Genomic DNA, 23,584 nt, shown 5'->3' on the forward strand with positions numbered 1-23,584 from the left:
CTGCTCCCACCCCCTCTGTACACTCTTCGAAGCTGCTGTTCTTCACCTGGTCCTTGGTCTTTTACCACTTCTCCCTCCCTGTTTCCCTCTTTTCCTCCCTCCCTCCCCAACCCCCTCCTCCGACATTAGTGTTAAACACACTTGGTTATCCCATCCAATTTTATTTACTCTGAGTTTTCACACACATGTAGTGAATGTTGAACACACCCACCTGCCTTTGTTCACCACCCCACCCCCTTTTCTTCTTAGCTTCTTTTGAAGCTAAAGAGTTCTGGAGAGTTACGGTTCTACATCCATGTCATACATACATATTGAATATATATGTAAAACCTAAAACCAGAAACGAGAGAAAACATACACTATTGAGCCTTTCTGGCTTTTCTGTTCTATTCAATTATCAGGTTGAGGTGGAGGAGTTTTTAAAATGCAATATATCAAAGTCATAGCTCTCGTTCTGTTCTTTTGCTCGGGATTCTGGTTGAATGTGTCAGAGAACCAAACCAGCTAGCTTGGGCAAGAGAGTCTCAGTATGACTCTGAGGTTGCCCTAGAAATATGTAGCCCAGGTTAACCTTGAACTCATAAACCTCCTGTCTCAGCCTCTAGAGAGCTGGGATAACAGGCCTACTGCACAGCCCTCATCCTAGACAGAATAATGTATTGAGTCACTACTACCAGAACACTGCAAGGTTGACGCAGCCTCGGGAATACCTAGAACCAGCAAGAAGCAGGTCGCGGTGTGTCCCAGCGGGGAAGCAGAAGGTCACAGTGGGTCCCTTCCAGCTTCCCGACCAGCTCAGTTGCTGAGGCCAGCCTTTTGCACACGACCTTTTAATAATGATATCCTTGTCTCAGCCTCCCTCGCCTGTTTCCCAGGGACAATGATGGTGTCCCTAGGAGCCTAATATGGTATCCCCATGGCAGTTTCTTTTTTCCCCAGGAAACAATGTCAATTACAACTTCTGCTGTGTTGACCACACATTTAGGGACACTGTCTCAAAATCCAAATACCTTGGTGGCTGTTTTCTGCTTGTGGTCACCTAATCTTCCAGAGAGATAGCTCTCCATCATGGACACAGTGGGAGTAAGTGTGTGACAGTCCCCCCACCCCTTAATCCTTAGATTAGAATAGACTTCTTCAACTCATCTGGCAAGAGAGAGAACCTGTCTTCTCTAAGACCACCCAGAAGCCTACTCTGTAAGCTCTCCCCATCCCCATCGCCGAACCCTTTAGGCTTGTGTATTTTGTATGCTAGTGTTTTGACTGCTCTGCTTCTTTGCTGCCTGAGTCTGACCCTAAGCCAGAATGTCTATCAGCGATAGCCTCTTTGCAGAGTTAATATCTCATTCCCTCCATGAATCACCACAGGAGTCAAGAGGGAAGAAGCTATGTGTCAGAGAAACTTAGAGCTGTCTTAGAGGGACCGTGAAGCCTGCTCCTCATCTCACAGAGGTGGAACCAGGGCTCAGGCAAGGGTGTGAGCTGGCAGTTTGATAGAAGAGCTAGTATTAGATTCCAACTTGAGCAAAGTATTTGTAAAACTAACTGTGCAAGTGCTTGAGGCACTGGATAGTTGCCATAGAGAAACAGCCCAAGAGGATTTTCCAGAACGGTGACATCAAGGCCCTGACCTGGATGGTACGAGCATCTAGGTGCTGTGGGAAAAGGTGGTTTCCTGTCACTGCTGGCCATGTGAAGATGCAAAGGTTGTCCGTACTCCTCATATCTGTGACCTTGCCTGCCTGCTGTCTACTCTCTAGAATGGGTGAGATGCATGGATGCCGGATGCCAGAAGTGTGGACAGGACATCCACCAGACAGTTTCTGCTGCCTGGCCTTTCTCTAGCTTAGTGTTTCTCTCTTGTGTGCCCACATCCATACTGTCTTAAGGAATATATGGGTGGGAGATCTGAAACCACAGCTTCTCCAAACCATCTGGGCCTTTAACCATGACTCTACAGAGGCCCTGTTCTTGGACTAACCCAATGAGCAGCTAGCAAATATCAGACCCCATGCCATGGGTTTTGCACCCTCAAACACCCCCAGGATCTCCCTTGGCAATACTACAGAGTAAGGGAACAGCAGTTCTGAGAATCAGGTCAGCTTCTGCATGGCTGCTAAGTCATAAATCAGGGTAAGTAGGGTGGACATATGCCAGAAGCTGACTAGGGTACCTGGATTTTCTAACACAAAATTGTAATGAAGTGTAGCCACCATGGCTACAGAGCAAAGAAGATGCCACATACACGCAAGATCACAGCAAGAGAATGAAGATACAGGAAGGGGAGGGGAGAGACTGTGCTTGGTTCTGATATCGATATACCAGACACTCAGTTCTTCACTGTCCTTCATCATGGCAAATTACCTGACCTTGTCTCCATTTTGTAGGAACAATATACACATTACAGCTTTAAGTGCTTTAGCTTGCCCACCTTCAACAGCTCAGGCCTCAAGAGGAACTTTATGGGAAGCAGGGGAGGCTGACATGTCATAGGCTCCAGTTTTGAGGTAAAGAGCAGGTAAAGTTCCACCTGAGGGCCCAGGTGCTCTGAGTGCCCAGGTGCTCTGAGGGCCCAGGTACTCTGAGTTCCCAGGTGCTCTGAGCTACTGAGTCGGAAACTGAGACCTGGTTATCTAATTTGCACTAGGAGGATGGTAAAGCTTGCAGGCTCTTTAAGTGAAGGCCATATGTGCCAACCAGGGGTAGCAGATAGGCAGTGCTGGAAAGAAGATTAACAGATTAAGGTTAGGGGGTACAGGGAAATAAGGTTTCTTGGAGGGCAGGGGACTCACCGACAACAACCAGTGTTCACCAGCTCAGAGAGTGCCAGAAATATTTTTCTGGACTCAGTCACATCTCACCTGAGGAAAACACACAAGCGAACTCGTTATTTAGTATGTGAGGTGGTTTAAGAAAACTCTCCAGATTGACAACTATGAGGCTGGGTTATTATTAGGGCGGGCCTCAATTTCCCCAGTAATTGCTGTAAATGGAATAAATTCACAGCTTGGCCCAAACAAACAAGGCTTTGCATCTTGACGGCAGAAAATGGACTAGATGGTTTCTGGAGAGTTCGTTCATCTTCCCTAAAATTTAAGTATGAAAATGGACTTTTGCTGACCCAGTCCTCAAGTAAGATGCTGCCACCTAGTGGTTGCTGCTCCCATCCCACAGCTCTGTGAAGACCAGTGGTCCTCAACCTACTGGATGCTGTGACCCTTTAAAACTGTTCCTCACGTTGTAGTGACCCACAACTATAAAATTATTCCATTGCTACTTCGCAACTGTAATGTTGCAACTGTTATGAATCATACTGTAAATATCTGATATACAGGATAATTGATATGTGACCTCCTAAGGGGTTTTGACCCACAGGTAGAACACTGCTGGTGTAGACAGTGACCTGCAAGAAAGTGTCCCAGGATGCCTTCTTTAATGTTTCACATGGATAAAGTGAACCCAAACAGTAAAGCCAGCCAGAAAATGTAATCGTGTCAATTTGTGTGCCTAATTAAGATGTCCTTTTTGGGTTGGAGAGATGTCTCAGTGGTTAAGAGTCCTTGCTACTCTATAGGGGGAGCTATCAAATTGGGTAGTTCACAACCCCTGCAATTCCACCTCCAGCTGGTCAGATGGTCTCTTCTGGCCTGTGGAGCACCTGGATATGGATGGCATACACAAGCCCCATCTCTCTCTCTCTCTCTCTCTCTCTCTCTCTCTCTCTCTCTCTCTCTCTCTCTCTCTCTCACACACACACACACACACACACACACACACACACATACACACACACATACAGGCATGGGCACGTGTGCGTGTACACACACGTATATGCACAAAATTTAAAAAAAACTAATTGAAAAAATTTCTTTCTTGAAAAATAAAGGGTTCTTTTGAGAAGACAGTAACAAGAGTAGGCAAGATATCACAATTGGCCTCTGTCATCATGCTGGTTAGGGGCTTTGTTTTTATTAACAACACAAACTAGAGTCACCTGGGAAGAGGAAACGCCAATTGGAAAGTTGCTTCCATTACTTTGGCCTGTAGGCAAGTCAGTGGGACATTTTCTTGATAAATGGTGATTAGGAACCAGCCCATTGTGGGTATTGCCACCCACGGGCAGGTGGTCTAACCTTGGAACAAGCCAGTAAGCAGCACTCCTCCAAGGCCTCTGCTTCAATTCCTGCCTCCAGGTTCCTGCCTGCCTGCCTGCCTGCCTGCGTGCCTGGAGTTCCTAGCCTGACTTCTCTGTGATGGAGTATGACCAGAGACTTGTAAGATGAAACAAACCCTTTCCTCCCTGAGTTTCTTTTGAGCGATGTATTATCACAGTAACAGGAAGCAAAGGTGGACTTGGGTCTGAGCATTGAAACACACAAGGAAAGAGACTACAGATCCAGGAAGGGATCCGCTTTAACTACGCAGTGTGGTCCTCAGCAGGCAGGACCTTCTGTCCTGAGGAAAATCCAGACACAGGACTCTCTGTGGAAAGCCAAGCAAGGCATAGGAACTAGTGACTACACACCCTCTGATTCTTGCCTACTTTACTGGAGTTACTTCCAAGTAGAACTCCTACTGACGTGTTCTGTATTTCGTGCCGTATTAGTCTGTGGAAGATAGAGTGCTTTGTGGAATGAATGAACATACTCACTTAGGACTCCATGTCGGGAGAAAAACAGCTGAAATAAAAGATATGTAGGGAAAGAAAAACCAAGACAAAAACAAAAAATCCCTGACATTTGGACATGGCCTGGCCCTCATGGCTAAGCTCAACCAGACACCCTTAACCAAAAAGGACCCAGTCAGACAAGGTTACTGAGTCCATGAGGAGTGGGGACAAGGCAAGGCCACTATTTGACTTTGTCTAAGCAGACAAAAATGAGGTCACTGTGCCACCCACTGAATGCAGATATTAAATATCCACTCAACAATGACAGCTCATCTGGAGTCAGTCTTCAGAGATGATGTTTAAGGCATACCAAACCCTACTCTCTGATAGTATCCAATCTAACTCCAATCTCAGCTCCTCAGACCAGCCACAAATAACAGGACCCACGTACAAGACCCATCCCCAAAGCTTCAGCATTCTCTTCCCTGGAACAACCACAGTGCTCTTGCTGTGTGGCCTCTTTGCTGTGGTTACTAGGAAGACTGACTGGGTTGGCTTAGAGTCGATCCTGGTGGGATCTGGCAACAAGACACAAGACAAGCAAATGTGAAAGTGGGCATACAAAGCCTGCCCCTGACTCCAAGCACAGTCTGACTCCCATGGGAACCCTGGCTGTTGGAGGGCTGATGGAGGTGCAGCCCCCTTCCTGAAGAGGAGCGTCTATGACAATGTCTCCCAATGACATATCCTAAGCCCTTCCAAGTGCTGTGCCACCTCATTTGCCGAGCCACCCTCTGGGGTTAGCACTGCACATGCCACTGCCATGCTGCACAGAGACAGAAGCTCGGGAGGCTCAGTGTCCTCCCCAAGGCCAAGCAGCTGGAGGGTGGTACTGCCAGGAATCCACCTACGCATGACTCCTGAGTCTCGGCTTTGATAAACAGTTTGCAATGCAGAAGCAAGGCGTGTTTGTCGGAAGCAGAAAGGCATGACTGATGGCAGGAGACTGATCCCAGACTCATCATCATCTTGATAGATCCCTTCTGCTGTCCCCAGGTGCTCCTCAGTGCTCGTCCACCTTCCCTGGAGAGCGAGTCCCCAGGCCAGGTTCATGTTGCTTTTAACAAACTCTCAAACATTTGATTTTACTAATAAAGACTCAGATGGGTGGAAGCCTGCTAGCTAAGAGAGGCAGAAAAAGCACCCAGCTGACCTTCCTCCTCAGCCAACAAATGGAAAAGCAAGCCCTCCTCACTTTCTCAAAACTCCTTTAAGCTGAACGCCCCTCCACCTCTACTTCCTGTGTGTCAATCAGTCCTCCTGACTCTCTTGCTCTCTACGGTTTTTTCTTAATAATCCTATGTTTACTTCCTATCAACTGGTTGCTTGTTCTGCCTCTTGACCTATGGTTGTTGGCTTTGTTTAATCTTTTTTTTTTTTTTTGGCTTTATTTAATCTTGTTTACAATCAACAGAGAGCTCTGGGATTAAAGGTGTGCTAAGGCTGAACCACACCACAACTAGAACTAAGTTTTTCCAGTAAGTGACACAATCTCAGGGTTCACAGATCTCCTACAGGTTCAGAGCTTTGGGGTCAAGAAATGTTGAGGGTTTTGAGTCAAACACCTTCTGACTGCCTTCCCATCTCCACAGCCAAATGTCACTCCTCAGGGAGACTTTCTCTTACTCCCTGGGACTCAGCTTCTTAGAGCCTGTGGCTGTGACTCTAGATAGGGCTGCATGACTGAGTGTGAGGGTCGGGGCCGTATAAATGAATGTGACAGTCATGGAAAATTTGGTAGAAGGTTTCCAAACATGCAAGGACCAAAAAATAAGTTCAAAATCAGATGCATGACAAACCTGCTTTGGATGCTCTGGACAGTGCTCACCTGTGCTGAAACATCCGGTGTCACCGTATCTCCTGTCCTGCACACGCTGCACCATACTTTGTGACGTGCAATCAGATGTACTACGAAATGCTAGCGAGCGCTCACTGCCTGACGTACAGGCTCACACTTGAGGTATACATCACGGTGCTCTCTCTTTCTCTCTCCTTTTTAAGTGATGTCACCTGTATGGGGGTTGTGCCTGTGTATATGCATAGGTACCATGCGTGTGCTGGCGGCCTCAGAGGCCAGAGGCTGGAATTGAGAAAGCTGTGAGCTGCCATGTGAGTGCTGGAAACCAAACCCAGGTCCTCTGGAAGAGCACTCAGTGTTCTTACCGACAAAGCCATCTATCTCTCCAGCCCCCTTTTCGGGATCCCTTCTCCTCTCCCGTGGACCCCATTATGTCGCACAAAGCGTCCCCGTATTGTATTTACAGAACCATGAACTTTAAGTGTTTTCATACCGCCATTGTTCAGCACGTAGGGCTCAGAGTGCTGTGTCTCTGGATTGTGTTCTGTTGGAAGGCTTAATTTTAAATTTTGTTGTTTGAGTTACTGAGTTCATTAAAAGAAATCATTAAATGCATTTTGGCTTTGGATTCAGACAGAATTGCGAGCAGTTTCTGAAATGGTCCTAAACAGACTTCTGCCACTTTGTGCTACCCATCCATGAAAAGTGGAATTCCCAGCACTGATGCTTGTAAAATCAAAATTAAAATAGTGATCAACTGAATACTGCTGAAGGTGCTCCATAGCCTGTAGTATTTCGTATTCAGCCCAGATTCAGGTCCCTGTGAAGGAGTGAATGAATGAACAAATGAATGAATGAATGCATTTTGTTAGTATGTATATTTGTTTTGTCTTCAATTAGTGGTAAAACTGTATGTATACCACAGAATTACTTTAAAATAAATTTATGATTATCAGTACATGTTTGGTTTATCATATATCTAGATACTTGGGGTTGCCTAAAATTTTGGGGGTGGGTAAGAAAGAGAAGTGAGCAGACAGTTTTACAAGTCCTCCCCGGGGCTAGAGAGCTGGCTTGGCCTGGTGTTAGGAGCGTGTGCAGAGGACCTGGGCTCAGTTGCCAGCACCTGAGTCTGACTGTGTAATTCCAGCTCCAAGAGACCTGACACTGGCGCCACCTTCTGGTCTCATTGGGGAACCTTCACAGTTAACACACAATGTTTTTAAAAAGATCTCTCTGAGACAGGTTAAACACTACCTTTGTCCTAGGCTTTCTAGGTGGTCAGTGACTTTCCTCTTGATGCATGCTAACATGCATGCAGAAACCAGGTTCAACTGGTTCCCTGCCTGGCACTGCACAGGTAGGAACCCAGAGTTATGAACCTGAAGGGCATGGGAGGACTCTTGAGCGGCAGGTCTGAAATCAAGAGCCAGGGCACTCTCTCCTTCCTATTCCAGTACTTGTGGGAAATTCTGTCCCTATCCAAATCAAAATGCACTTAATGACTTTTGAATGAACCCAAGGCAGTAGCTCAAACCGCAGTATTTAAAACCAAGTATTCCTACCCTGCATGCTTCATGATGCCTCCAGCTGTAATATCTCCAGCTGGAAAACTCTCCTGTCAGAGAGACCGCACCTAGCCAAAGCCAGCTGTGGGCACAGATCCTTAGCCTTTTCCTGTTGGATTTTTCATTAAATTCACCTTGGCCCTCTGGTGAGTTCCCCAAGGTCACACTGAGTCAAACAGTAAAGCCAGAAATAAAATTCAGATCAGCTGGCTTCCCAAATGGTACCTGATCTAAGTGGAGGAAACGGCTTTGCTGCCAACTCTTAATCAAGTACAGGCTTATTATGTTTGTGGCTTCCCTGGTATTTAAGAGACAATACGGCATAATAAGACCCACAGGAAAAGGTATTTCTAAAAAGAGATGGAAAAATACAAGGCGTGCCATCTGGATATATAATTAACACTGCAAAGCAGCTTGAACTCAATTCTGGATTGGGACTCTCTTCAGTTACACCGCCACAGTGAAGTCAGCATAAACCAGGCAAGAAGCAGCCTGCTGTCTCATGGATCACAGAGGGCACGGCAGACCTCGGAAGCTGCAGGAAATACTAATGTCTTTGGCGTACAACCTGTGTTCTGCTCTCACGAGAAGCCACTTGAAAAGGAGCAAGACCAATGCTAAATTCCAAGTTACACACCGCACAGCAAGAGCTAACTGAAAGCCAAGTCCTTATCGCCTGCGGTGATGAAGAGCGAGAGCCAGACAATTAAAGCAGAGAGAAAGGATTGTGCAACCTTACAGCAGGAGACTTAGATCAGTCACAGGGAGAGGCTGCTGTTCGGTGTTAGGAAACCCTTAGGCACTTCCTACCTGGTGGAGCAAGCACAGGTCAGTAAGGAAAAGGCAGGGCAGAGGGAGAGACCCACTTAGAGTCCCCGGAGCTCTGAGACCTTCCAGCAGGTTGGGAGAGAAGGGAAACAAACTACGTTACGAAAAAGTAAAGATAAAAGACGACCTGTGAGATCCTAGCTGCCTCTACTACTCACAATAAAGCTGACCTGAGTTCAGTTCCCAGACCCCACATCAGGTGGCTCATTACTCCTGAAACCCCAAAGGAGTCTAATGCCCTCGTCTGGCCCCAAGGGCACCTGAATACATGTGGCATATATTCAACACAGGCACATAAGTAAAAATCTCTCTCTCTCTCTCTCTCTCTCTCTCTCTCTCTCTCTCTGTGTGTGTATGTGTGTGTCTGTCTCTGTCTCTCCATCTCTGTCTTTCCTTGTCTGTCTCTGTCTGTCTCTCTCTCTCTGTCTCTGTCTGTCTCTCTCTCTCTCTCTCTCTCTCTCTCTCTCTCTCTCTCTCTCTGACACACACACACACACACTACTAGTTTGCTGAAGTACCCACAAAAACTATTTTGGTCAGACATGGTGGTTGACACCTGGTCAACACTCAAAGAATGTTTTGCTTTCTTTTCTATCTTTCATGACCTTTCAAGTTTTCTCTAGCTAAAAGTATAATTTCACTAAGAAGTCACCACTGTATTAAGCAAAGTATTTGTGTGTGTGTGTGTGTGTGTGTGTGTGTGTGTGCATGTTAAGGTGTGCATGCACACACATGCATACAGCTGGAGGCCGGCCAGAGGCACACTTCATGGTGTTTTCCTCCATCGCTCTCCACTTTACTGTTTAAGACAGGGTCTCTTATTGAATGTAGTGCTCACTGACTCAGCCAAAGCAGCTGCCCAGTGTCAGGTCCAAAGGAAACTCAATTTCCCCAATTCTGGTAGTTAAGACAAAAGCCAGCATTCCTCAGGAAACTTGTGAAGCTGGTTTCCCTCTATCAAAAGGAGCCATGTCCCCTTCCTGGGCAAAAGGGACAAATAGCTACCTGCGGTGCCTATTAGCATACAAAATCACAGCTGACCTCCAGCATTGCAAGTACCCATTACCCATTTCAGAGCCATGCTGGCACTCTGGCCCTTCTCACCTCCTCCCCTACCCTGGAATCCTCCAGCTCTGGAGCCTCTCTCCCCACATCTCCTCATTCTCCTTCTAACCCTGCTAATCTGGCTAAGCTTCCTCTTTTGCCTGCACTGTCTTCATCTCTCAGTTTCCCCCAGTCCTGCATCTCCAGCTCTCTGCTCTGCTCTGCTCTGCTCTGCTCTCACGGCCAAGTTCAGTCCACTGCTTTCTCTCTCTGCTCTGGACTCTTCCAGATGCCTCTGGCTGTTCTCTCTCAGACCTACAGTAAAAGCCTTCCCCTTAACCATACCACGGAGTGGCCATGTTCTCAGTTTATAGAACCAGCAAATCCCAGGGATCCTCCTGCCTCTGCTTGCTCAGTACTGGGACCACAGGCATGGACCACCATGCCTGGCTTTTCATGTAGGTCCCAGGAGTCTAAATTCAGGTCTTCCTGGTTGTGCAGTGAGTACCTTATCAACTGAACCATCTCTGCAGTTCCCCAAAATATTTGATTTGTTTTTATTTTTATTGTGTGTGTGCATGCATGTGCTCACATGTGTGTGTGTGGGTGTGTGGGGGGGTTATGAATACAGAAGTACAGATGCCCATGGGTACCAACTGCTCTTGGAGCTGGAGCTACGATGGCTGTGAGCCACTCAGAGTTGGTGTGAGGACCCAAACTCAGGTCCTCTGGAAGACTCGTAGGGATTCTTAACCACGGAGCCATCTCTCCAGGCTCCCAAAAGTATTTTTAATATTAATAAAAAGCAGATTGGGCAAGGTGGCATATACTGTAATCTGACGACCTGCGAGTTAGCTAACTAGCCTGGGCTGTATACAAAGTTTGAGGCCTGCATAGATTATCTCAGAGACATTATCTCAAAAAACAAAAAAAAGAAAAAGAAAGAAAGAAAGAAACGAAATAAAGATGAGTGAGTTCCAGGACAGCCAGGACTATACAGAGAAACCCTGTCTCAAAAACAAAACAAAACAAAACAAAACAAAAACAAAAACAAACAAACAAAAAAAAAACGAAATAAAGATGAATAAGCAAGATCCGCTTTCTCCGAGGAGAGAAGGAAATGTGAAGAGAGGCACACCACCAGGGACAGAATAAGATCACTTCTCAGTTGATCTCAGAGGGTCCCTTCAGACCCACTGAGTCAGAAACACCCATGAAGATGGTACACTTAACTACCACCAACCAAAACTCAACGTAATTTTATCACGTGAAGCTTACTACCATTGAACATTCAGACAGACAGAGACACGCTCTTAGGGATGTCTGTCATGGTCACAGGCGAGGTCTATCATGCTGCCCTTTGCTCTGTTTAGCAAAGCTGATCTTAGACTGCTGGGAGTGCCAGCGAGTGGGAGTGGCTGGCATTCCCCTACAACTGATCCTCTGAGCCAGGAACCTTTAAGGGAAGGGCAATGTATCCACCAGGCCTGGATCTAGTCATAATTCCTGACAGAGCAGAGGACATATCTTCATCCCCAGGTTTCTTGATCAGCTATTGCTCACAACGACCAAAACTAAGACCAAGAAGTGCCCCCAGAGCAACGTCTACTGAGAACTCCCTGAGAGTCTAAGAAGTTTGAGAGGAAAATTCAGGTTGAAACCAAGACCCAGAAACCAGAAGCACACACATAGCACACACAGGCAGCCAAGACCTGATACAGAAAACTTTAATCAACAATTGTAGAAACAATACACTCAGACATTGAATATCAGAATTCACCATCACCACCTCCACCACCAGTCTAGAAATGAAATAATCCACTAATCTCAAACATTCCTGGTGGGAGATAAAAGATTCAGGAAAACATTTTCCCATAAACACATTTATTTTTACCCAAAGGCTAGACTCCCCGCAGAGAAAAGACAAGTTTGTACTCAATGGAGTTTATTCAGCCAGCCTGTGGCACAGCTCGCCACTCGGCATGAGCTCCCTTTGCTCTCCCTCCCACTCCGTGGGATGAGCAGAGGGAGCGATGTTCTTCTATACATGGAACAGACAAAACAGTACAACGTTAACACGAGTGACGTTTACGTTATTGTATTTTAAAACACGTACGGAGATCACTTGTTCCTTGTGGAGGGGGTTGGCAGTCTGTTTCAACAACAGCGGCACAATGCTTCCTTATGGTGGCCTCTCTGACACACACACCCCCCTCCCTCATGCAAGCCAGCACGGGAGAGTGAATGCACGCACTGCCTGCGTTCTCAGTCACCTTGACACAGACACACAAGTCTAGAAGGAAACAACCTCAACTACAACAGTCATTCCATTCAAGTATTGAGAGAAGTGTGCATGGAACTAAGGGGGGTCGGGGGGGGCAGAGGAGGGCGGGCAGACAGCCATGTAAGAGGGACTTTAACACATTGCATGCCAGTTCGGTCTACAGAGAGACAGCCAGGGCTACACAGAGAAACCCTGTCTGGAAAAACAAACAAACACGTACACACACACAAACAAACAAAAACAAAACCAGGAGAAAAGAACTAGAAGAGAGACTGTTCAGCCTAAACTCCCAATGCCTCTAACACTGATTCTTGAAAGCGGCCAGACAACCTAGCCGCTCTGCCTTCAGGCACTGCTGCAGGGACCACTGTTGGCTTTGAAATGTGTCCTTTCTAGCCTTTCTTAAACCAATGGTGGACCTCCACATTTGAGTCAGGGAATCATTCCTGCCACAGTGTGCCAAAGCACTGTGCATACGCTTTCCCGAGAGCCACTCTTGTACTTCCCACTGTGTGATAACACATTCTGGGCCATAAAGGAGAATCTGATGGTTTACAAAGCTGAATGAATTGCTATCCTTACAAAAGCCACTATCCATAATCCTGTTTCACACACATATTCTTTCTAGATGCTTCCCAATTTGAGTGACCGAAGAGAACAATACAGGCACCAGAAGCTAACCTGTGCTCATGTCCTCGCACCCAAAGCTGGATGGGGATAGCAGAGACAAGATTCAGTATTAAGAGTTAGGAAAAGGTTCTGGGTGATGTGACTGGAGGAATGACCTTCCCCACAAGGAATCATGGGAAAAGCAGCGCTGGGGGGGAGACAATCATACAGGCAGCTCCCTGCCTGACACTTGAACACTTAGCATCGTGCCTGAGTGCTATCTCATCTCTGCTAGAAAAACCACTGGGCAGTTAGCTGGTACAGATCACTTCCTCTTCGGGACAGAACAGCAGGCAAGCAGACAGGTACACAAAGCCACGAGCACAACTCTCAGTTGTACATAGCTGCTCGGGGGTTGGAAGTTGTCAATCACTACTCTAAAGAAGAAATCCGACTTCTTCCCAGCATCTCATGTTCTTCACAATCATTCAAAAAGAGAATGACACCAACTATTAACACGTGTGGTTCTTAGGAATCACCATGGAACTATGGTGTCTCAGGGGTTGTGGGAGGACCGATAAAGCCTCTGAGAAGTGATCACTGCAGGGCTTGGAAAACAAAGGAAATAAATAAGCTGGGGCAGGGACGACAGACTGCTGGAAGCTGAACTGTGAGCTAGTGACCCTTAGCAGCAGTGCTCAGCTCAACTGTGAGAGATGGGTGAGAATAGTGTGCACTGCTCTGGGGCTACAGACCACCTTCCTCCAGCAGTGGGAAGCAGGCTCTGCCCTGTCTCTCTTCTGCTGGCTTACCTACCAGCACAGCAGACAATGTCCTTGTTTCTTACTTCGCTGAGCACCAGGGGCTGTTTCGGGATTTTTAATTCCCTCTTCAGAAGACCAACAAAGTCACATGCTCATTGATGGATAATAATGCCAAAATTCAATTTATAAAGGTCCACTTCTCCTAATAGGGTACAAAAACTAAAATCATTTGACCTGGTCACATGCATGTGCACTCTGAAGGCTGTCTGATCATGGTAATGAGACTCAACCTATTCTGTTCTGAGAAGAGCTCTTTCTCCTGTATGTTAAGATGGCAACAGCATCGGTCTTTAACAAAACCGGAACAGACAGAAACAGAACAACATATAACCAACCTGACAGCCAGTACTTCTTTATAGACTGAGGCCGCTTTCTTTTCTGTATCTATTTCAAAAGAATCCAATATTTATATTAGTGGCTGGGAGACAGAGGACCAAATCCTCCTGTAATGAGAGAGCAACGCTCTGACCGCTGAGCCTGGGAGGCAGGGTCAGTGGAAGTCTATCAGGTACTCAGGGTAGATCTGGTTGGCATCAAAAACCACAAAGATCTTTGGGTTCCAGGTGTCATCCACACAGCTGTCATACAAATTCACATAGCTCCCGTCTTTGGAAGGAGGTCTCATGTATTTCGAGTCTCCATTTATGTAATCACCAATTAGCACTCGAGCAAGAAACATGGATTTATAGGTTCTGAACAGATGTCGCTGCTGCAAGCTGACCCCATGAATCTGGAATGTGTTCCCGTGCTTGATGTCATCTTTGCAGAAACGACTGGAGTACGCAGCATCTCTAGCGAAATAGGTTCCTTCAACAGAAAGGGCCAAGGTTACTTTGGGGGAAAACATGAAACTCGGGGAGGCAACATTCTGTTAGGGGAACAGCATTCTGACAAACATGAGTCACACCACAGGGGCAGATGTGGGACTTCCTCCTCTGCAAACTGAAGAAGAGGACATAATCTCCCCACCACCACCCCATGGAGGCAGCTGTGGGTGTACCAGGCCTCACCAGTGCCCTCCTGTGCCCCATGAGAAACAAGGTGCCACACTTGTGTTTCCAGAAGAGACCTTGCTAGGAAATCTAGTAAATAAGACAGAAAACCACTCCCTGGTGAGAAGCGTGGCGGTGAGAATGTCACCTGGCAGCCCTCTGCCTGAGCTGTGTCCTTCCTCAGCCCCTCTCCACACCCCTCACCCATCACCCAGCTAAGTTCTGTACAATGCCTCTCTACCCAAGAAGCCACTGGCTACGACATGGGGCAATCCAGAAGTAATTCTAGAACCGGGAGTCAACTGAAGAGTGAACTTCCGAGACCGTATAAAGCTACTGCTGTGGTTCGGATCTTCAGTCTCCCTGGGACCCACGGGTTAAAAGGGTTGGTTTTCTGGGATCATGGTGCTTAAGGGAGGTGTGGGGACTTTAAAAGATGGAGCCAAAAGAGGATATGCTCTTAAAGGGGGAATACAGATTACAGGCCTTCTACACAGTCTTTTCATGGTCCAGCTGCCAGGAGGCATGGCTCGTTCACCTTATACCACACACTCCCTGCTGTGATGGTCTGCTTCAAGACAGGCTCCACAGAGCCAGTGCAGCATGGGCTAAAACTTCTCAACTGTTTGTCAAAGTAAAGCTCTCCTATGCTGCCTCGGGTGTTTTGTTATATAACAGAAAGCTGGCAGGCACATGGATTCCTGCCCGAGCAATCAAGAACATTGTCAGTCATTGTCACAGACACACAAGAAAGCAGCCACCACTCTGAGAGTGACTGACAGGGTCAAGCAAGCACTTCATTCTAAGAAAAACAAAAAAACAAAAAAAAAAAACAAAACCTGGACATAAATTGCACAGCCTCATAACCACTCAATATTGATGGAACTGGTGTCAGACCAGCTTAAGTGAGCAGCTTTTCAGAACTTACTCTTAAATTAACTCACTGTTTCAAACCCTAATCCTATGTGGCAGTCAGCTCTTTCACTGAAGATAAGGCACAAAGGACAGGCTGGGGGAGCAAATGCCTGTCCCTTGCCCTTCTCACCCTTCCCCTATCTGCTTCAGTCATGGCCACAATGCAGAGAACTGAGATTTGCACTGTGCTAGAAAGAAGAGGGAGCTTCACCCACTCCCCGTGCACACTGGTATTCCCGCCCATTCCTCTTACCTATCGTCTTCTAACAAGCAAAGCCAACCGAAAAAAAAACTATCAAAACTGCTAGCAGCTATGCTAGAGTGTAATTAATGTGTTTCTATCACTCTATGCATTTACTGTAGAGTAGCTCAGTTGTAGGCTCATCCACGGGAAGGGCTGACTCAGCACTACAGATACTGTAAGGCTTCTCTAACACGTGGCACCCCACCTGGATGACTAGAGCTATTGAATATGGCAGATGTGCACCTCTCTCGCCCACCGTGTATGTGCAGCAAGTGCTTTTCTGTGGCTCAGAAATGCTGTTGTTTGTCTAGAACCCTTAGTCTGGTAACTTTTAGCTTCATTACTGGAAACTCTGAATCGTAAAGCAACCAATTTTCTCCAGAGAGGGAACTCTCCCCTCTGACTGAACCTGGACTGAGACTCGGATATTACCTTTTCCAAAGACAGCCCCGTGCACACCATTGATTCTCCAGTCAAAGTTGTGAATGCAAATTGCTTCCACAAATTCACTGCTGGTGCCATGAAATAGCATTTGCTCATTGATCTGAGGGACACCTCTCTTTTTCTTGAGCTGAGCCTTTTTCCTAAAATCATAAAACATCCAGATACAAAAGCACAGAAAATATACCAGTGAGCAATATTTATTTATGTAAAATGTTAAAGGCAAAGAGCAATAGAAAGGAAGAGACAAAAATATAAATCATATAAATGAGTGGACAGAGGAATTCTAGCAGAGAAACTATTTCAAATGCTCTTGGATACATAAAAACCATCTCACCAAATATGATAGCTATGAGCTAGGTATGGTACGTAATGCCTGCAATCCAAAGGTCCAAGATACAGAGACTGGAGGACCAAGAATTCAAAGCTATCTTTTGCTTTTAAAAAATGATTTTGAAGTTAGTCTAGGTTGCATGAGTTTTTAAAAATGTATAGCTAGCATTGTGATTGAAGGCTGAAACTTGTATTTAAAGAAGAGTGGGTATGGAGCTCAGTGGTAGAATGACTCTCTGGCATGTGGGAAAAGCCTGGGGCCATTCCTCGGCACTGTGGAACGAAGATGAAAAGAGGAAAGGGGAGGAAGAGAGGGAGGGGGGGACGGAGGGAGGGAGGGAGGGGGAGGAGGGAGGAAGGGAATTGATGGCCTAAAGTAGCTAGGCACTTCAGATGTCTGAAAACGAGGCTATAGGCGAATAACCCAGAGCTCCTAGGTCTTAGATGGAGAATTCTTTCTCAGAGCTGGAACTCCATCTTATCCTTCTCATCCCCGAGTCTGAGCAGCTGACTGGATTCAGAACCCTACAAAGCATCAAGCTCTAGTTCAGCATTGTTCTCTGCAAGCGCATCTCCAGTGCACAGAGATGGACGACTGGCCATAGCAATCTCAGAAAAGATAAAGCCAAAAGCCTAAAAGCCTTCCATAGAAGGATGCACGCTTTATCTATTTACATAGAAACAGTAGGAGCCAGGTATGCAGGAAGTTGTTTTAATTCCAGAACTTGGGAGATAGAAGCTTGAAAATCTTTGTGAATTTGAGGCCAGCCCGGTCTATGTAGTACGTTCCAGGCAAGCCATAGCTACATAGCGAGACCTTGACTCACAGAAACAAAAGTTAAAATAAACTATGTTCATGTGCACCGTAAATACAAAAGATAATAAGCCTAAGTAGAATGTGGGAAAAGTCAAAGTATTTTGCAAAATAACACAGTTCATTAATTATACAGATCTACATGCCCACCCCGGAAATAAAAACATACATTCTGCAGGCAAGAAAGCACCTCTGTTTGCAAGGAAACAAGAATGGGATGGGATGGAGGAAACCTGTTGCCTTTGCCTGACAGATGCGGGATGAAGACGACAGGTGATGGGCTGAGATGTCAAATCTGATGATGGGCATGCAGGGGTGTGCAAGCTGCCTGTGGCATTTGGGGTTTTGAAATACTTCACCAAAAAGATATTTACAATAGTGCACTCTCTGACTTCTCTGGTAGCTTACCTGAGCTGTGCTGAGCCTTTCCTTAAAAAAACATAATACATGTAAACACAAAAGCACACTCAGAATATACCAGTAAGTGATTTTTATAACCTTAAAGAGCAGGGTTCTATAGGAAGCCTGGGGCACAGAGCACTTCCGTAATATAACCATGGATGGGCAGGCAGCAGCCTCAATCCATTAGAATACTTCTGTAATATAACCATAACTGGGCAGGCAGCAGCTTCAATCCATTCCAGTGCCAAGGATGTGTGGCTGGAACACCCTGTGATCAGCTGGAACTCCAACAAAGTACACACCTCCCAACACTGCACTAGAACCCACCGCTTTGTTGTACAGACAACTACATAGATATCCCCCACCCCCAAAACTGTGAACAACCCCCTCAACTTTGTTCTCCAGGAAATACACACTATTCCCCTAGCTATTCCTCACACTTTAGCAAAGCTTCCAGACCCTTCTCCACAGCAAAACATCTTTACTTAACTAGACTTTGCTGGCTACCTCTTGGATTATATTCTTTGATAGGGACCAAACAGCCCAGCTCTCATCAACCCTGGTGTGACCAGAACCAGTGGACTGAGCTAAAGGTGCCATGAAATGGCTACCATACTATGTGAAGTCAAATACAATTCTCAAGATTTTTCGAATCAGACCTCTCCCAGCTAATCATACCTGAACAACTGACAGATAAATCTCATTCTTTAGAGTGGGAGATTTCAATACCCCACTCTCACCAATGGACAGGTCATTGAAACAGAAACTAAACAAAGACACCGTGAAACTAAGAAAGGTTATGAACCAAATGAATTTAACAGATATCTACTGAACATTTCACCCAAAAACAAAAGAATACACCTTCTCAGCACCTCTTGGTACCTTCTCCAAAATCCACCATATAATTGGTCACAAAACAACCCTCAACAGATACAAGAAGATTGAAATAATACTATGCATCCTGTCAGATCACCCTGGCCTAAGGCTGTTCTTCAATAACAGCAAAACCTACAGAAAGGTCGGGCGTGGTGGCGCACACCTTTAATCCCAGCACTCGGGAGGCAGAGGCAGGTGGATTTCTGAGTTCGAGGCCAACCTGGTCTACAAAGTGAGTTCCAGGACAGCCAGGGCTACTCAGAGAAACCCTGTCTTGAAAAAAAACCAAAAAAAAAAAAAAAAAAACCTACAGAAAGCCCACATACATTTGGAAACTGAACAGCTCTTTACTCAATGATAACTTGGCCAGGGAAGAAATAAAGAAAGAAATTAAAGACTTCCTGGAATTTAATGAAAATGTTGACACATCATACCCAAATTATTGGGACACAATGAAAGCAGTGCTAAAAGTTCATAGCACTAAATGCCCTGGTAAAGAAACTGGAGAGATCTTACACTAACAACTTAACAGCACACCTGAGAGCTCTAGAACAAAAGGAAGCAAACTCACCCAAGAGGAGTAGAAGGCAGGGAACAGTCAAACTCAGGGCAGAAATCAACCAAATAGAAACAAACAAACAAAAACACAATACAAAGAATCAGCAAAACCAAAAGCTGGTTCTTTGAAAGAATCAACAAGATAGATAAACCCCTAGCCAAACTAACTAAAGGGCTGAGAGCCAGTATCCAAATTAATAAAGTTAGAAAAGAAAAGGGAGAGGACAACAGAAACAGAGGGAATTCAAAAAATCATCAGATCCTACTATAAAACTCTATACTCAACAAAACTGGAAAATCTAGATGAAATGGATAGTTTTCTAGACAGATGCCACAATCCAAAGTTAAATCAAGAGCAGGTACACTATCTAAACAAGCCCATATGACACAAGGAAATGGGAGAAATCATTAGAAACCTCACAACAACAACAACAACAGCCCACAGCCAGATGCATTTAGTGCAGATTTCTACCAGACCTTCAAAGAAGTCCTGACACCAATTTTCCTCAGACTATTCCATAAACTAGAAACAGAATAAACACTACCTAACTCTTTCTATGAAGCTACAATTACTCTTATACCTAAACCACACAAGGACCCAACCAAAAAAGAAAACTTCAGACCAATCACACTTATGAATATCGATGCAAAAATACTCAATAAAATTCTTGCAAACTGAATCCAAGAACACATCAAAACCATCATTCACCATGACCAAGTAGGCCGCATCCCAAGGATGCAAGGTTGGTTTAATATATGAGAATACATTAATGTAATCCACTATATAAACAAACTCAAAGAAAAAAACACATGATCCTCTCCTTAGATGCAGAAAAAGCATTTGACAAAATACAACACCTCTTCATGTTAAAAGTATTGGAGAGAACAGGAATTCAAGGCCCATACCTAAACATAATAAAAAGACATTTACTGCAAACCAACAGCCAATAGCAAATTAAATGGAAATATACTTGAAGCAATCCTACTGAAATCAGGGACAAGACAAGGATGCCCACTCTCCCCATATCTACTCATCATATTACTCGAAGTGTTAGCTAGAACAATAGACAACAAAAAGAGATCAAGGGGATACAAATTGGTAAAGAAGAAATAAAGGTATCTCTATTTGCAGATGATATGATAGTATACATAAGCAACCTCAAAAAAATCTACCAGAGAGCTTCTCAGCTGATAAACAACTCCAGCAAAGTGGCTGGATATAAAATTCACTCAAATAAATCAGTAGCCTTCCTCTATACAAAGGATAAACAGACTGAGAAAGAAATTAGGGAAACAATTCCCTTCACAATAGCCACAAATAGTGTAAAATATCTTGGGGTAACTCTAACCAAATAAGTGAAAGGCCCGTATGACAATAACTTCAAGTTATTAGAGATCTCCCATGCTCGTGAATTAGCAGAATTAACATAGTAAATATGGCCATCCTACCAAAGGCAATCTATAGATTCAATGAAATCCCCATCCAAATCCCAACACAATTCTTCAAAGAGATGGAAAGAACAATTCTCAAATTCATCTGGAAAGGCAAAAAAAAAAAAAAAAACCTAGAATAGCAAAAACAATTCTTAACAATAAAAAACAAACAAACAAACAAACAAAAAACAAAAACAAAAAACAGCTGGTGGAATCACCATCCCCGACCTCAAGCTTTACTACAGAGCAATAGTGATAAAAACTGCATGGTATTGGTACAGAAACAGACACGTTGATCAATGGAATAGAATTGAAGACCCAGAAATAAAACCACACACATACGGTCACTTGATCTTTGACAAAGACACCAAAAATATACAATGGGAAAAAGAAAGCATCTTCAATAAATGGTGCTGGTCTAACTGGATGCTTGTATGTAGAATAATGAAAATAGACTCATATTTGTCATCTTGTACAAAGCTCAAGTCCAAGTGGATCAAGGATCTCAACATAAAACCAGACACTGAATGTAATAGAAGAGAAAGTGGGAAAGAACCTTGAACTCATTGGCACAGGGGGAAATTTCCTAAACAGAACTCCAATGGCTCGTGCTCTAAGATCAATAATTGATAAATGGGACCTCATGAAACTGGAAAGCTTCTGTAAGGCAAAGGACATAGTCAATAAGACAAATAGGCAGTCTACAGATTGGGAAAAAAATCTTCACTAACCCCACATCTGATAGAGGGCTAATGTAATCACCAGAAAACCAAACAATGCAATAAAAAAAAAATGGGGTATAGAACTAAATCGAGAACTCACAACTGAGGAATCTTGGATGGCTGGAAGCACCTAGAGAAATGTTCAAAGTCCTTAGCAATCAGAGAAATACAAATCAAAACGACACTGAGATTCCATCTTACACCAATCAGAATGGCTAACATCAAAACCTCAGGTGACAACACATGTTGGAGAGGATGTGGAGAAAGGGGAACACTCCTCCATTGCTGGTGGGATTGCAAACTGGTACAACCACTCTGGAAATCAATCTGGAGGTTTCTCAGAAAATCGGAAATAGATCTACCTGAAGACCCAGCTATACCAATCCTGGGAAAATACCCAAAAGATGGCCCACCATGCCACAGGCGAACATGTTCCACTATGTTCATAGGAGCCTTATTTGTGATAGCCAGAAGCTGGAAACAACCTACATGTCCCACGACAGAAGAATGGATACAGAAAATGTGGTTCATTTACACAATGGAATACTACTCAGCTATTAAGAATGAGGACATTCTTTAAAAATTGAGTTTTGCAGGCAAATGGATGGAAGTAGAAAATATCATCCTGAGTGAGGTAACCCAGACCCAAGAGGTCATGCATGGTATGCACTCAATAATAAGTGGATATTAGCCCCCAAAAACCAAACAAACAAAAAAACCACAAAAAAACCAACCAAACAAACAAAAATGTACAGAATACCCAAGATATAGTCCACAGAACTCAAAAACCTCAACAAGCCGAAGTGCCCAAGTGAGGATGCCTCAGTCCCACTTGGGAGAGAGAAGACAGCGATCACAAGTGGGGAGGGGGGGAGGGACCTGGGAGGGAAAGTGGATGGGGGGGGGCAATGGTGGGGGGAGAGGGAAACCTGATCTGGTATTGGATAAGGGAAAAGGACTGAAGCCCTGGGGCCAGAAGAAAGAATGCAAACAGCCAAACTCAGGAAAGAGGAGGTTGGGGGGACACCCCAGAATGTACCAGAGACCGGGAGGTAAGAGACTCCTAGGACTCAAAGGGAGTGAAGTTAGATGAAATGCCTGACAGTAGGGAGAGGGAACTTATAGAGCCCACCTCCAGCAGGAAGACAGGACATCAAGTGAGGGATGGGGTTGCCACCCCACAGTCACATCTCTGACTTATAATTGTTCCTGTCTGAAAGAATTACAGGGATGGAAATGGAGAGGAGGCTGAGGAAAAGAAGGTCCAGAGACAGGCCCAAAGTGGGATCCAGCTCAAGGGGAGGCTCGAAGGCCTGACACTATTACTGAGGCTGTGGAGTGCTCACTAAAAGGGATCTATCATGACTGTCCTCTGAAAGACCCAACACGCAGCTGAGTCAGATACATATATTTGCACTCAACCAACAGACAGAAGCAGCTGGCCCCTGGTTGAATTAGGGAAGGCTGAAAGAAGCTGAGGAGAAGAAGGGCAATCCTATAGGAGGACCAGCAGTATCAATTAATCTGTACCCCCAAGATCTCTCAAACACTGGACCACCAAACAGATAGCATACACCAGCTGATATGAGGCTCCCAACACACATACAGTAGAGGACTGCAGGGTCTGTGTTCATTCAGAGATGATGCATCTAACACTCAAGAGACTAGAGGCCCCAGAGAGTTTAGAGGTCAGGTGGGGTGAGGGTGGGGCATCCACATGGAGACAGGATGGGGTGGGGAGGAGGGGAGGGATGTGGAGCAGTCGGAGGGTGAAGGAGGGCGGGGGGAATGGAATATGGAGTGTAAAAAAATAAATTAAAAATTAAATTAAATTTTAAAAAAAGCATATTCTCGAGGCGTCACTGAGTGATACGAATCAAAATTCCAAATGTGGGCTTTGATAGAGAGAAACTGCCCTTCCAGACCACTGCTCGTATCAGAAAGGCATGCAACAAGCAATTCTCATTCACACAACAAAAGCGTGGTTTCCACTAAGAAATCCTACCAAGTTTTTTTTTTTTTTTCTGGGATTGTGTAAAGGAACTGTCTCATTGTTTTTGAACAGTGTGCATATATTCCCCTTTACCAGCTAATGGGAAGGAACACTTTTTAAAAATAAACTACTTGTTTAAGTCCATTCTCAACTTCCTGGGTCTTCTGGACTTGAAGTTCACTTAGAAGTCAAGTTACCAGTTCTGGTTTTGAATCTATCCTGAGTCTGACAAGCAA

At 45.0% G+C, this 23,584-nt stretch overlaps 1 protein-coding gene across 11 annotated transcripts in view; it reads right to left on the minus strand.

Annotated features, from left to right (window-relative positions):
• Nucleotides 1-11,618: 11,618 nt before the first annotated feature.
• Nucleotides 11,619-23,584, minus strand: part of Parp11 (poly(ADP-ribose) polymerase family member 11) — a 54,237-nt gene continuing 42,271 nt past the window's right edge. For all 11 annotated transcript variants that reach the window (XM_029478424.2, XM_085839872.1, XM_021164587.3 and 8 more), the window contains 2 exons: nucleotides 16,208-16,359; nucleotides 11,619-14,431 (listed from right to left, as the gene is read on the minus strand). In XM_029478424.2, coding sequence (XP_029334284.1) covers nucleotides 14,115-14,431; nucleotides 16,208-16,359 — 469 coding nt within the window. In that variant the 3' untranslated portion in view covers nucleotides 11,619-14,114. The remainder of the gene's footprint in view (nucleotides 14,432-16,207; nucleotides 16,360-23,584) is intronic.

The sequence above is a fragment of the Mus caroli genome, unplaced genomic scaffold (assembly GCF_978045245.1).
Source record: "Mus caroli unplaced genomic scaffold, Mus_caroli_1 scaffold_7, whole genome shotgun sequence".
NCBI lineage: Eukaryota > Metazoa > Chordata > Mammalia > Rodentia > Muridae > Mus > Mus caroli.